General features: G+C 36.8%; 1 protein-coding gene across 6 annotated transcripts in view; it reads right to left on the minus strand.

Annotated features, from left to right (window-relative positions):
* The window catches only part of MTA3 (metastasis associated 1 family member 3), a 242,346-nt gene that overhangs the window by 175,070 nt on the left and 54,198 nt on the right, over nt 1-13,078 (minus strand). For all 6 annotated transcript variants that reach the window (XR_005987860.1, XR_005987861.1, XM_041755540.1 and 3 more), the window contains exon 3: nt 12,212-12,305. Coding sequence is in view for 4 of the 6 variants with exons in the window: in XM_041755538.1 (XP_041611472.1) it covers nt 12,212-12,305 (94 nt within the window). In the remaining 2 variants the exon portion in view is untranslated. The remainder of the gene's footprint in view (nt 1-12,211; nt 12,306-13,078) is intronic.

Genomic DNA, 13,078 nt, shown 5'->3' on the forward strand with positions numbered 1-13,078 from the left:
CTCTCTCTCTCTCTGTGTCTCTCATTAATAAATATATAAATCTTAAATACATATATATATATATATATACACACACACATACATATGATCTAATAATTCCACTACTGGGTACTTACTACCCCTAAAAAGAAAAATACTAACTCAAAGAGAGATATGCACCCCTATGCTTAACTGCAGGATTATTTATGATAGCCAAATTATGGAAACAGCCCAAGTGTCTATTGATAGATGAATGGATAAAGATACAGCATGCGTGCATGTACACACACACACACACACACACACACAGAAATATTACACAGCCATAACAAAGAATGAAATTTAAAAAAAACAAAGAATGAAATCTTGCTTTGTGACAACATGGGTTGAGTAGGGGGCATTATACTAAGTGAAATGACAAACACCATACAATTTTACTCACACGTGCAATCTCAAAAGCAAAACAAAATGAACAAAAAAACAGACTCATAAATACAAAGAGCTAGTGGTTGTCAGTATGGGACAATGGGCTAAATAGGTGAAGGGGATTAAGAACTACAAACTTAACAGTTATAAAATAAATAAGTCACAGACCTAAAAAGTAGAGCATAGTCAATAATATTATAATAACACTGTATGGTCATAGATGGCAACTATACTTATCATGATGAGCATTACATAATGTAAAGCTCTGTTGAATCACTAAGTTGTACATGTGAAACTAAAAAAAAAAAAGAAAGAAAGAAAAGGATGCTAGACAACCTATATACAGTATATAGCAGAAGGCAGTCCAATACCAGAGAACTGATTCACATGATTTTCAATGTCCCTCTGACCATTTATACAAGTGAAAAACATGATTCTGTTACTGGAAACTAAAGTTAATCCCATTTTATATAAGAGAACAGAAATATTTTGGATGTGGTTTTAATAAAACTGCATTCTAGGAAGGCAGCTATCATATAAAAAGAGAAAATTCTACTTTGTTTTGTTCAGAATTTACCAAGAGCACCATTCTGAAAAGTCTCAATAAATATTAGAGTTCCCTAATATAACATTTCAGTCTAATCTGTGACTACTGCATTGCTAGCAATTTCATGAGTACACATAGACGTTTCACAACTTCATTATGTCTTCCACTATAGTCATGCCCCAGAATTTACAAATATTGATATATAGTATAAATGATATTATATTATGTATTGTATTATATATTATCCCATTATAATTTTTTTTATTTTATACTTCAGTTAGAACATAATGAGTTTTAGTTTTGTCTTTTACATAAGTTATATTGTCGATGAATTTCATTTCAGAATAAAAAAGAGGGCATTTTTCCTAACTTGTGCTCACTGTGGCCAAAAATTAAGTATGAGGAAAATATTCAGCATAAGGCATCAGTGCAAGATCATTTAATCTGTCAAAAGAAAATGAGGTTTACTTAAAGAAAACTAATAGTTCATTAAATACTTTTAGTAGGCAGTGATAAGCTTTGACAATGATCTTAAATTGTCTTGAAATTACACAAAATCAGAAAATCCATTATGATCCTGTACCAGTTAACTACTGCAGAGTTATGAATCACTCCAAAACTTAATTGCACAAACAAGAACTATTATATTTTGTTCACAAGTTCAGTGGGTAAGGAATTCAGCACAGCACAGCAATCTTGCCTTTGCTTCACAATGACCAGGGCTTTAAGAGGAACTCAAATGGCTAAGAGGATCAGTTGGTGGTTCCTTCAGTCACATGTGTGGCACCTGGGCTCTCAGCTAGTGCTGTCAACCATGGCACCTAAACATGGCCTCTCTATGTGACTTGGCCATCTTACTGTATGGTGGCTGAATTCCCCAGTAAGAATATCTTGAGAGCAAACATTCCAAGAGAACCAAGCAGAAGCTGCATAGCCTTTTATACCCTAGCCTTGGGAGTCACACAGCATTACTTCCACTATACTGTACTGATCACAACAAACTCGACTCCATCTAACAATGGAAGGAATGTCAAAGCACTTGGGCACCATATTTTAAAACCACGGCAGTTTGGGATCCCTGGGTGGCGCAGCGGTTTGGCGCCTGCCTTTGGCCCGGGGCGCGATCCTGGAGACCTGGGATCGAATCCCACGTCAGGCTCCCGGTGCATGGAGCCTGCTTCTCCCTCTGCCTGTGTCTCTGCTTCTCTCTCTCTCACTGTGTGCCTATCATAAATAAATAAAATTAAAAAAAAAAAAAAAAAAAAAAACCACGGCAGTTTGTTTTCACCAACCAAGATGCTAAAAAATAACTAGCAGCCTGGCTGTTCTTCAAATTTGTTCCCCTGCTAAAAATTTAAAGCTACAAACATCTGTATAAGCAAATATAATGAACAAGACACACGAAGACTTGAAAGATGATCAAGACCAGATTCCCAACATTAAAGAACAGTGAGCACTGAGAATATACAAACTGTGTGCTAAGGCCAGCAAAGGACAGAGTAGATGTATTCAAAACAATCAATTTCAGTACCTTTTTTTTTAAGATTTTATTTATCCATTCATGAGAGACTGAGAAAGAAGGAAGCAGAGACAGAGGGAGAAACAGAATTCCCTCAGAGTGGGGAGCTCCATATAGAACTCGATCCCAAGACCCCGGTATCACAACATGAGCCAAAGGCAGGTGCTTAACTGAGCCACCCAGGTACCCTGATTTTAGTACTTTAAAGTAACAACTGTAATTACCAGTTACAAGTCTTTTAAAGGAGGTACCAAGGGGCACCTCAATAGCTCAGTCAGTTGAGTGTCCAACTCTTGATTTTGGCTCAGGTCATAATCTTGGAGCCCTGGGACTGAGCCCTAAATAGGGCTTGCCTCCAGTGGGGAATCTGCTCCAGATCCTCTCTCCCTCTGCCCCTCCCCAACTCACTGTCTCTCCAAAATAAATGAATAAATCTTTAAAAAAAATAAATAAGGGATCCCTGGGTGGCGCAGCGGTTTAGCGCCTGCCTTTGGCCCAGGGCGCGATCCTGGAGACCTGGGATCAAATCCTACCTTGGGCTCCCGGTGCATGGAGCCTGCTTCTCCCTCTGCCTGTGTCTCTGCCTCTCTCACTCTCTCTCTCTGTGTGTGTGTGTGTGTGTGTGTGACTATCATAAATAAAATAAAATAAATAAAATGAAATGAAATAAAATATAAATAAATAAATAAATAAATAAATAAATAAATAAATAAAAGGGGCATCTGGGTGGCTCAGTTGGTTAAGCCTCTGCTTTCAACTCAGGTCATAATCTCAGGGTCCTGGGATCAAGGCCTGAGTCGAGCTCCCTGCTCAAATGAGTGGGGGAGAGAGAGACAGAGTCAGAGAAAATGAGTGGGGTAGGGAGGGGTAGAGGGAGAAGCAGACTCCCCACTGTGCAGAGAGCCAGATGCTGGGTTCAATCCCAGGACCCCGATATCATGACTTGAGCTGAAGGCAGCTGTTTAACCAACTGAGCCACCTAGGTGCCCCTAAATAAAAATCTTTAAAGGGATGCCTGGGTGGCTCAGCGGTTGAGCATCTGCCTTTGACTCAGGACGTGATCCTGGAGTCCCTGGATCGAGTCCCGCATCGGGTTCCCTGCATGGAGCCTGCTTCTCCCTCTGCCTGTGTCTCTCTGCCTCTCTCTGTGTCTCTCATGAATAAATAAAATCTTTAAAAAAAAAAAAAAATTTTAAAATATGAGACGCCTGGGTGGCTCAGCAGTTGAGCATCTGCCTTTGGCTCAGGGTGTGATCCCAGAGTTCCAGGATCGAGTCCCACCTCAGGTTCCTTGTGCGGAGCCTGCTTTGCTCCTGTCTCTGCCTCTGTGTGTCTCATGAATAAGTAAATAAAATATTTAAAAAAAAATCCTTAAAATAAAAGAGATACCAATTATTTTATAAAATCCCATTTAAGTCCAAAAATCCTATAAAATACAATAAACATTCTATATCTTTTTAATAATTATAAATCATGTACTACCTAAATCTTAAAAAAAACAAAATTCCCAATATGCCCTTTGACACCAAAACATTTTATAAGAACATAATGACTCAGACCAGGATACGATATAAGACCTGGATATAGGGCAGCCCCAGTGGCCCAGCGGTTTAGCGCTGCCTTTGGCCAGGGCGTGATCCTGGGAATCCAGGATCGAGTCCCACGTCGGGCTCCCTGCATGAGCCTGCTTCTCCCTCTGCCTGTCTCTCTGCCTCTCTCTGTGTGTCTCTCATGAATAAATAAATGGAATCTTAAAAAAAAAAAAAAAAAAAAAAGGCCTGGATATAGAAGTCACTTCACTTTTTACCTATAACAAATCATAACCTAATTGATTAATAATATTGCCACATACTAAAATGTCTTACTACTTAAAATTTTAAGATCAAGTGTTCCTAGCTGGCTCAGTTGGAAGAGCATGTGACTTGGTCTCAGAATATTAAGTTCAAGTCCCACACTGGGTGTAGAGTTTACAAAAAAATTGTTAATTAATTAACTTAAAAGAAAAATGTCACACACAAAAAAAGAAGAAGAATGTCAGTACTACTTTCTGATTCTACTCAAAATAACACAAAAATGCCAGAATCATCAATAACTTAGTAAACAATAATATGAACAGGACTTAAGGTAGGCAGGATCAGTCTCTCCTCAATTCTCTACAGGAGTTAATTCTGGTTTTATAATTCTGAGTAGGAATAAATAAATCTTCCCATCTTCTTTCCTTTTTTCCTTCCACAAAGCTCCAAGTGTGTGCATGTTGTAGTGGAAACAGTGACAAAAGAATGAACATTGTCAGAAAATAATTATTCTCACTCATCTCATTCTGCCTATGTCCCAACTTTAGCCCACAGTAAGTGACACAATAACTTAAAAATTGGGAAGAAAATTCTAAGGAAAGAAGAGACCTGTAAGTATAGAAAACACTTTACCTTTTGCCTAACAGGTTAAATACAGAGGAAGGTGAAACAAAATTTAATTTTCTAAAGCTTTATATTTTTTACTTAAAAATAAAATCTTAAAAAAGAAAAAAGGGTTGGGAGGGGCATCTGGCTGGATCAGTTCAATAAAGCATGCGACTCTTGATCTTGGGCTTGTGAGTTTGAGCCCCACACTGGTTATAGAGATAGCTTGAAAAAAAATTTTTTTTCTTTTTTTTTAGAGAGAGAGAGAGAGAGATCACAATAGCGGGGGGGGGGGGGGAAAGGGGGCAGAGGGAGAAGAGAAAGAATCTTAAGCAGGCTCCACGCTGAATGTGGAGCTTCATCTGGGGCTCAATTGCACAACCTTGAGATCAAACCTGAGCCGAAATCAAGAGCTGGGTGCTTATCTAACTGAGCCACCCAGGCTCCCCTTAAAAACCCAAACTATTTAAATAAATAAATGAATAAAAGCCAAAGCTTTACATTTTAGGAATCACAATATAAAAGTATACAATGTCGGGCAGCCCTGGTGGCACAGCGGTTTAGCGCCACCTGCAGCCAAGGGCGTGATCCTGGAGACCCTGGATCGAGTCCCACGTCAGGCTCTCTGCGTGGAGCCTGCTTCTCCCTCTGCCTGTGTCTCTGCCTCTCTCTCTCTCTACATCTCTATGAATAAATAAAATAAAATCTTTAAAAATAATAATAATAAAATAAAAGTATACAATGTCAAAAAATATCTAAAACATGTAAAGGGCCATACAGAGTAGTGACGAAATCATTTTTTAAAATTTCATCAGTCCTGAGAATCATGCCCATCTGAAACTGGCATCTTTTCTTTAAGCCAGAATTCCATTTCTAATAGATTAAGAGAATCAAGATTGCTTTTAAAAACAAAGTATGGGGCCATCTGGGTGGCTCAGTTGGTTGTCTGCCTTTGGCTCAGGTCAAGATCCCAGGGTCCTGGGATGGTGCCCCTCGTCAGGCCCTTGCACAGCAGGGAGCGTGCTTCTCCCTCTCCCTATGCCTACCGTTCCCCCAGCTTGTGCTCTGTCAAATAAATAAATAAATAAAATCTTTTAAATAAATAAATACATACTTACATACATACAAAGCATAGGGGCACCTGGTTGGCTCAGTTAAGCATCTGCCTTTGGCTCAGGTCATGATCCCATGATCCTGGGATCCATCGAGCCCCATGTCAGGCTCTTGGCATTACTAAGATCATTTCAAAATGACTCAAGAGCCAAATCAAACAAGCCCTCTGGCTAAAAGTGGAACAACTTTTGAGTTTCGGTAAGGACAATAATTGAGGAATGCCTGGGTGGCTCAGTCCAGTAAGTGTCCACCTTCACCTCAGGTCATGGTCCTGGGGTCCTGGAATCGAGCCCTGCATAAGGGGGCTAGCTCCCTGCTCAGTGACGAGTCTGCTTCTCCTTCTCCCTCTGCCCCTCACCTTGCTTGTGCTCTCTCTCCTGCACTCTCCCTCTCTCAAATAAATAAATAAAATCTTTAAAAAATGGATAAAGAAAGGATAACTGATAATAAATATGAAATATGTCCAAATCCTTGAGTTCATAATGAAACTGATCTTTGGAGTATGCCAGGAACTATCTCATTATCTTTGAAAGCCGGTAAGAACTAAAAAAAGGAAAAATCACATCAAGACTTTAACCTTCCTGAACCTAAAGATTAACTTGATAGCTGACATAGGGAATATTCTGGTCATAAAAATAGTCTACCCAGTAAATGAGGCGATAATAGAACTAAAAGCATAATTTTCACAACTTTAATGAGCTAAAAATCAAGGCAATCATCAATCAACAATGATAACATTACAAAAAGACAGCTTAAAAATTCTATTTCTAAGAGCACCTGGTTGGCTCAGTCAGTAGAGCATGTGACTCTTAATCTCAGGGTTCTAAGCTTGAGCCCCACATTGGATGTAGAGATCACTAAAAAATAAAATCTTTTTTTAAAAATTCTGTTTTTATTCTTTACTATAAAAGGCATTAGTAGGCAACATTGCAAAATCTGATTGAATCTATAGATTAGTGTACCATCATGCTTGGTTAGATAAGAAACTCCTTGTTTTTTAAAAGATATACCCTGAAGTATCTTTAGGAATTAGGGGAAATGTCTTGAACCTAGTTTCAAATGGCTCAAGACACTAATAAGTACATAGATATAATAGAGCAAACAGAATAAACTGTGAACATTTTGGGAATCTGGATGAAGAGCATATGAGATTTCTTGGTACTCTTTTTAATAATTTTTCTGTAAATCTAAAATCAGTTCATATTAAAATGTTAAGAGAGACAGGCAGCAATACATTATGGATCTCATAGGAGAAGTATACAATACTACCTTATAAAGTAATCTTGTACTCTCTACCTCACCCCCCCTCCCAAAAAACCATGTGGATTTTTAAAAATTTACTGTTTTTTTTTAACCATGTGGATTTAGATCCTCTAGAATCTGAAACTAACTATCCATCTACAGAAAAACCATGGTAAAGAACACAATGGATATGCAATAAACAACTCCAGACCAAAGGAAATTATAGAATGAACAACCAGTTATCTTCAACAAAATATTAAGGGATAAGAGAAAGAGAATATGAATGAATATCTGCACAAAAATTTGTACATGAATGTTCGTAACAGCATTATTTGAAATAAATAGAAAGTGAAACAACCCAAATTGTCCATCAATTGAAGAATAAACAAAATGTATATCCACCCAATGGAATATCATTCAGCTATAAAATGTAATGAAGAAATTCAGGCAATAATATGAAAAAAACTTGAAAACATTATGATAAATCTTAAAAAGTCAGACACACAAATTATTATTATAAGGGGCACCTGACTGGCTCAGTTGGTAGAACATGTGACTCCTAAACTCAGGGTTCTAAATGCAAGCCCCAGGTAGGACATAGAGCTTACTTAAAAAAAAAAAAAAGAACTGGGACGCCTGGATGGCTTAGGGATGCCTGGGTGGCTCAGCGGTTGAACATCTGCCTTTGACTCAGGGTGTGATGCCGGGGTCCAGGATCAAATCTTGCATCAAGTTCCTTGCGGAGAGCCTGCTTCTCCCTCTGCCCATGTCTCTGCCTCTCTCTCTCTCTCTGTGTCTCTCATGAATAAATAAATTAAATATTTAAAAAGAAAACAAAAACCCCCATCTGTACATATTATATGATACCGTAATAGGAAATGTCCAGAACAGGCCAATATGTAGACACAGAAAGTGTATTAGTGGCTTCCAGAGGCTGAGAGGAAGGCGGAATGAGAAGTAATTGGTTTCCTTTTGAGGTGGTGAAAACATTTTGAAACTAGATAGTGTTAATACTTACACAGCTTTGTAAGCGTACTAAAAACCACTCAATTGTGCACTTCAAAAGAATAGATTTTTTGCTATGTGGATTATATATCAGTTAAAAAAAAATAGATGGACAAGGAAAAAAAGAGAGACTTAAGAGTACTACCAACCAATCATAATCTATTATTTGGATCTTGATTTAAACAAACTATAAAAAAGAAAAAATGTATAAAAGAAAAAACATGAAAACTAAGTAGATATTTGATGATACTGTTTACAGAATCCTAAACGATCAAAGAATGCTAAACTGAGTAGGCTATAGATTGAGAAGAAGGCATTCACGTAGATACTAAGTACCTCCCCAAAATAACTTACTAAATACAAAGGGACACCACCTTGACCAAGTCATCAACCTAATATAACCAATATTAGGACAAATCCAATTATGTGCTTCCTAATACAATGCACTGAGAGGGACACAATAGGACTTCCGTGGCATCCCTACAAAGAAAACATAACCTGGTAAAACAAACAAACAAAAAACCATAATCTGAATATAATCATGAGGAAACATCAGACAAATAAAAATTGAGCCATATTCTACAAAATAACTGGCCTGTTTTCTTCAAAAATGTTAAGGTCAGAAAACAGAAAGACTAAGGAACTGGTTCCATATCAAGGAGACAAGACAATAAAATACAATGAGTCTGGATTTTATTCAAAACTAAGAAAAAATATACATAGCTATAAAGAATGCCACTGGTGCATGAAATCTGATTAAGGCCTATGAATAATGGTTTTGTGTGAATATTAGGTTTCTGACTTGTTTACTATACTGTGATTATATAAAACAATTTTCTTCCTTTTAGAAAAACACAGATGTCTCCAACTTAACTCTCAAATGATTCAGTTTATACATATAAAAAGAATGATAAAGTCAATAGGGCAAAATGTTAATTTGCTGAATCTGGGTAAAGGGTATATGGGAGTTCCCTGTATATTCTTGGCACTTTCTGTAAGTTCAAATGAAGCCCTATCTTTTAGAAATATATACTGAAATATGTACAGATAAAATGGTCAGATGTCTCTAATGAGCTTCAAAATAAGGGGACAAGAAGACTACAGAGGGATTAATTGGCATTTATTCATAACTGTTACAACAAAGTAATGGAAATATCAGGTGAATTATACTAGTCTTTGTACTTTTGAATGTTTGAAATTTTCCGTAATAAAAAGTTTTAAAGGAGTCCATAATGGAAAGGTTTTTAAATGGAGAAACTGAGGCTCAGGAAAATTAAGTGGCAACCACATCCAGGAGTCCAGTTTTAAAATATTTCAAATGAAAAAAAAAATAAATAAATAAAATAAAATATTTCAAATGTATGACTCTCTCTCCATTAATCCTCCCTTGAAACCTCTTTATATAGCAAGAACTATCCAAGCAATTTTATTTTTCCCACCTGAAATTTTGGTCAATACCAAACAAATACAATAAGATACTTCTGACCCCACCATATCTAAAAATATAGTTACCTTTGAGAGTAAACTCAATAAATAACAGCAGAAACTGGCAAATGTTGACAGAAGTTATCTACCCAAGAGGTGATATACAAATTGCTGAAGAGATAGAAAAAACAACTGACATTTATTAAGCACCTATCTATGAACTTAGGTCATTTTTTTTTTTTTTTTTTTTTTTAATTTTTATTTATTTATGATAGTCACAGAGAGAGAGAGAGAGAGAGGCAGAGACACAGGCAGAGGGAGAAGCAGGCTCCATGCACCGGGAGCCCGACGTGGGATTCGATCCCAGCTCTCCAGGATCGCGCCCTGGGCCAAAGGCAGGCGCTAAACCGCTGCGCCACCCAGGGATCCCTGAACTTAGGTCATTTAATTCTCCCATCAATAGTGGCATAATTTTTTCCCTTAATTTTTTCTAATTGTGGTAAAATATATATAATACAAAGTAAAGTGATTTTTTTCAATCCCATTTTACACATGAGGAAAATGGAAATGAGCAAGAAATTTTCCCAAGACAAGCAGCAGCTAGAAAAGTGGATTCTGAACCCAGGTCTTTCTCTAAACTATATGACTGCCATTATATAAATTGACTAACTCTTTTAAATCTCTTAAATTTGGTTTCTAAGAGTCAATACTAAGAGCCTAATCAATTCTGATTTTCTACATCCACAAGCCTAAAATAGCACCAAAATATAGCCCTCCGTGAATAGTCAGCAGATCCCCTAACAACCTTTATACCATACTACTTTTGCAGCAACTTTGGAAGCTATAATAGAAGCTAAATTAAATCCAAAAGTATATGAATTGAGATATTTTATCTTTCTTTTTTTTTTTTTTATTAAAGATTTTATTTATTTGACAGAGAGATTGCAAGACAGCACAAGCAGGGGGAGTGGCAGAGGAAGCAGGAGAAGCAGAATCCCTGCTGGGCAGGGAGCCTGACATGGGGCTCGATCCCAGGACCCTGGGATCATGACCTGAGCCACAGGCAGAGACTTAAACCAACTGAGCCACCCAGGCACCCCTTTATCTTTCTTAAGCTTATTTTGTAAATGGTAAATAAAATCCAAATGATTTTGCAGAGCCACTCTAATAACACACTGAATTCATAGATTTTTAGCTACAGGTAAAATAACTGATCAGAGTGATATTTTAAAAAGCAGTATTTTGGTCTCATACAGGAGGGACAATATAAATGTCCTAAATCTATCAATACATAATTTATAAATATTATAGAACTTATATCATCCTTTATTTATATATATGTATACATACACACACACACAAACACATACACACACACACAAAATTTTAAAACACTATTAACTACAAGGGTGCCTCAGTGGCTCAGTGAATTAACCATCCAACTCCTGCTTTCGGCTCACATCATGGTCTCAGGGTCCTGGGATCAAGCTCCAACCTCAGCATGGAGTTGGCTTGGGATTCTCTCTCCCTCTCCCTCTGCCCCTGCCCTGCATCCCACGCGCGCTCTCTCTCTCTCCCTCTCTAAAATAAACAAAATCTTAAAAAAAAAAAAAAAAAACCACTATGAACTATAGCAGAAAATACAGTAGGAATTTGACTTATGTGACAACCAATCTGCCTGATTAAACCAGTGACACAGTGGTGAAATGATTATCAGGCAGATACAGAACAAATCTGTGTACACAATAGCCTCCCTTACCAAAACACTTAAAAAGCTTGAGGACCCCCAAGACCAGAGCATTACAGATCAGTGCCAAACTGTAAAACACACATACATATGGTTCTAGTCTCATATATTTTGTAGGCTGAAAATGGCTTTCAAAATAAAGTACTTATATTTCATATATTTCTTCTTTCTTAAAATTTAAATCACTTTTTTTTTTTATGATTCTGTTTGTTATTTTAAAAATCAAAGAGGTAGAGCACCTGAATGTCCAAGTTGTTGATTGGGGGGAAAACATACAATAAAGATTAAATCCAAAATAAGGGCTCAGAGTTGCTATCTACAGGAGTTCACCATATCTCAATCACTTTGTACTTCTTTTTCTGGCAAATCTTTTTCCATACGTGTCTAAAACTATATACATATAATAATCAAAAGTTTTAAAATTGTAAATATTACCCAGTTGCTTTAGAGGGGAAAAAATATCCTCCAAAATACCAACAAAGTATAAATGTCCTCATATTCAAATCCTTTTAAAACCACCACTGAAAACTACAGATGATAAAACACTGCCCTGATCATCTGCAGAAGCCTACTTGCAAAGAATTCTATTTCAATGTATTGACTAATATACATGTGATGCAACTAAGAAAATATATACTAAAACCAAGTACCACCCAAAAAAATTACTCCCATCTAAACTAAGAGGAAGACAAATGTGAAAGCAAAAAGCTACAGGCAACAAAAAGTATTTTTCCTCCTATCATGAAAAACAAAACCTTAAAACGTTTTTTAATTTTCAAAAAAAAAAAAAAAAAAAAAAGACAACTTACTAGCATGCTTGTCTGCAAGCATTATAAGTGTGTTGGAAATATCTCTTCGTCTATAAAAGCACACTACTTTTGCTTCCACGTTGCCAGTTGCAGTCTAAGAAATAAGAAAAATAAAAGTTATTTGTACTGAATAGTAGATTCAAATAGTTTATAAAATAAAACTAAATACAATATAACTGTAAAAACACTCTCATTTATACTGTGCCAACCGCAACTGCAGGATAATCAGAGAGCTAAAAAATTCAAATGAGGATGAGCAGCATTTGCAATGGTTCCAAGTGAAACTGAAATGTCAAACATACAGTAACTTACTAGCATCAATTAAACTAAAGTGATCAGATCACTTTAATGAGCCAGAGAGTGAAATCTGATTAGCCTTGAGAAATTAATCCCCCAAATTTTAAAAGCCACAATTTAACTTATTTAAAACAGTTAAACATATCTCCTCCAAACCCACTCCCAGAAGCATAGGCTGAGTAAAATCATGCTGCTTGCTCTCTCTCCTAAACACTTCCAAAATGTTTGACTGATGGTGAACCTCTGTGAATTTGGGCAGCCATCACCCATTAGAATGGAGCAGACGACTTGGAAAAGCATTCTCCAGCCCAGGTAAATCTATGAATCTGTAATAGTCAATATTCTCAGTAGTAGTTATTTTACATTCACATGTGAAAGTATTAAAAACTCTGAGTTATGAACATTAAAGCTCTTATGTATTTTTGACTCCGGTCTAGAATACAACCAATATTAAGTTAGGTTGTAATTTACTGCAGCTGGGGCTCAGGATCCTACTCTCCTCCTTTCCTTATGAATGCTGAGAACTTTCAAGGTCAATCATTCATTACAAAGTTCCTTCTAAAAACACAT

Source organism: Vulpes lagopus, chromosome 5 (genome assembly GCF_018345385.1).
Source record: "Vulpes lagopus strain Blue_001 chromosome 5, ASM1834538v1, whole genome shotgun sequence".
NCBI classification, from domain to species: Eukaryota; Metazoa; Chordata; class Mammalia; order Carnivora; family Canidae; genus Vulpes; species Vulpes lagopus.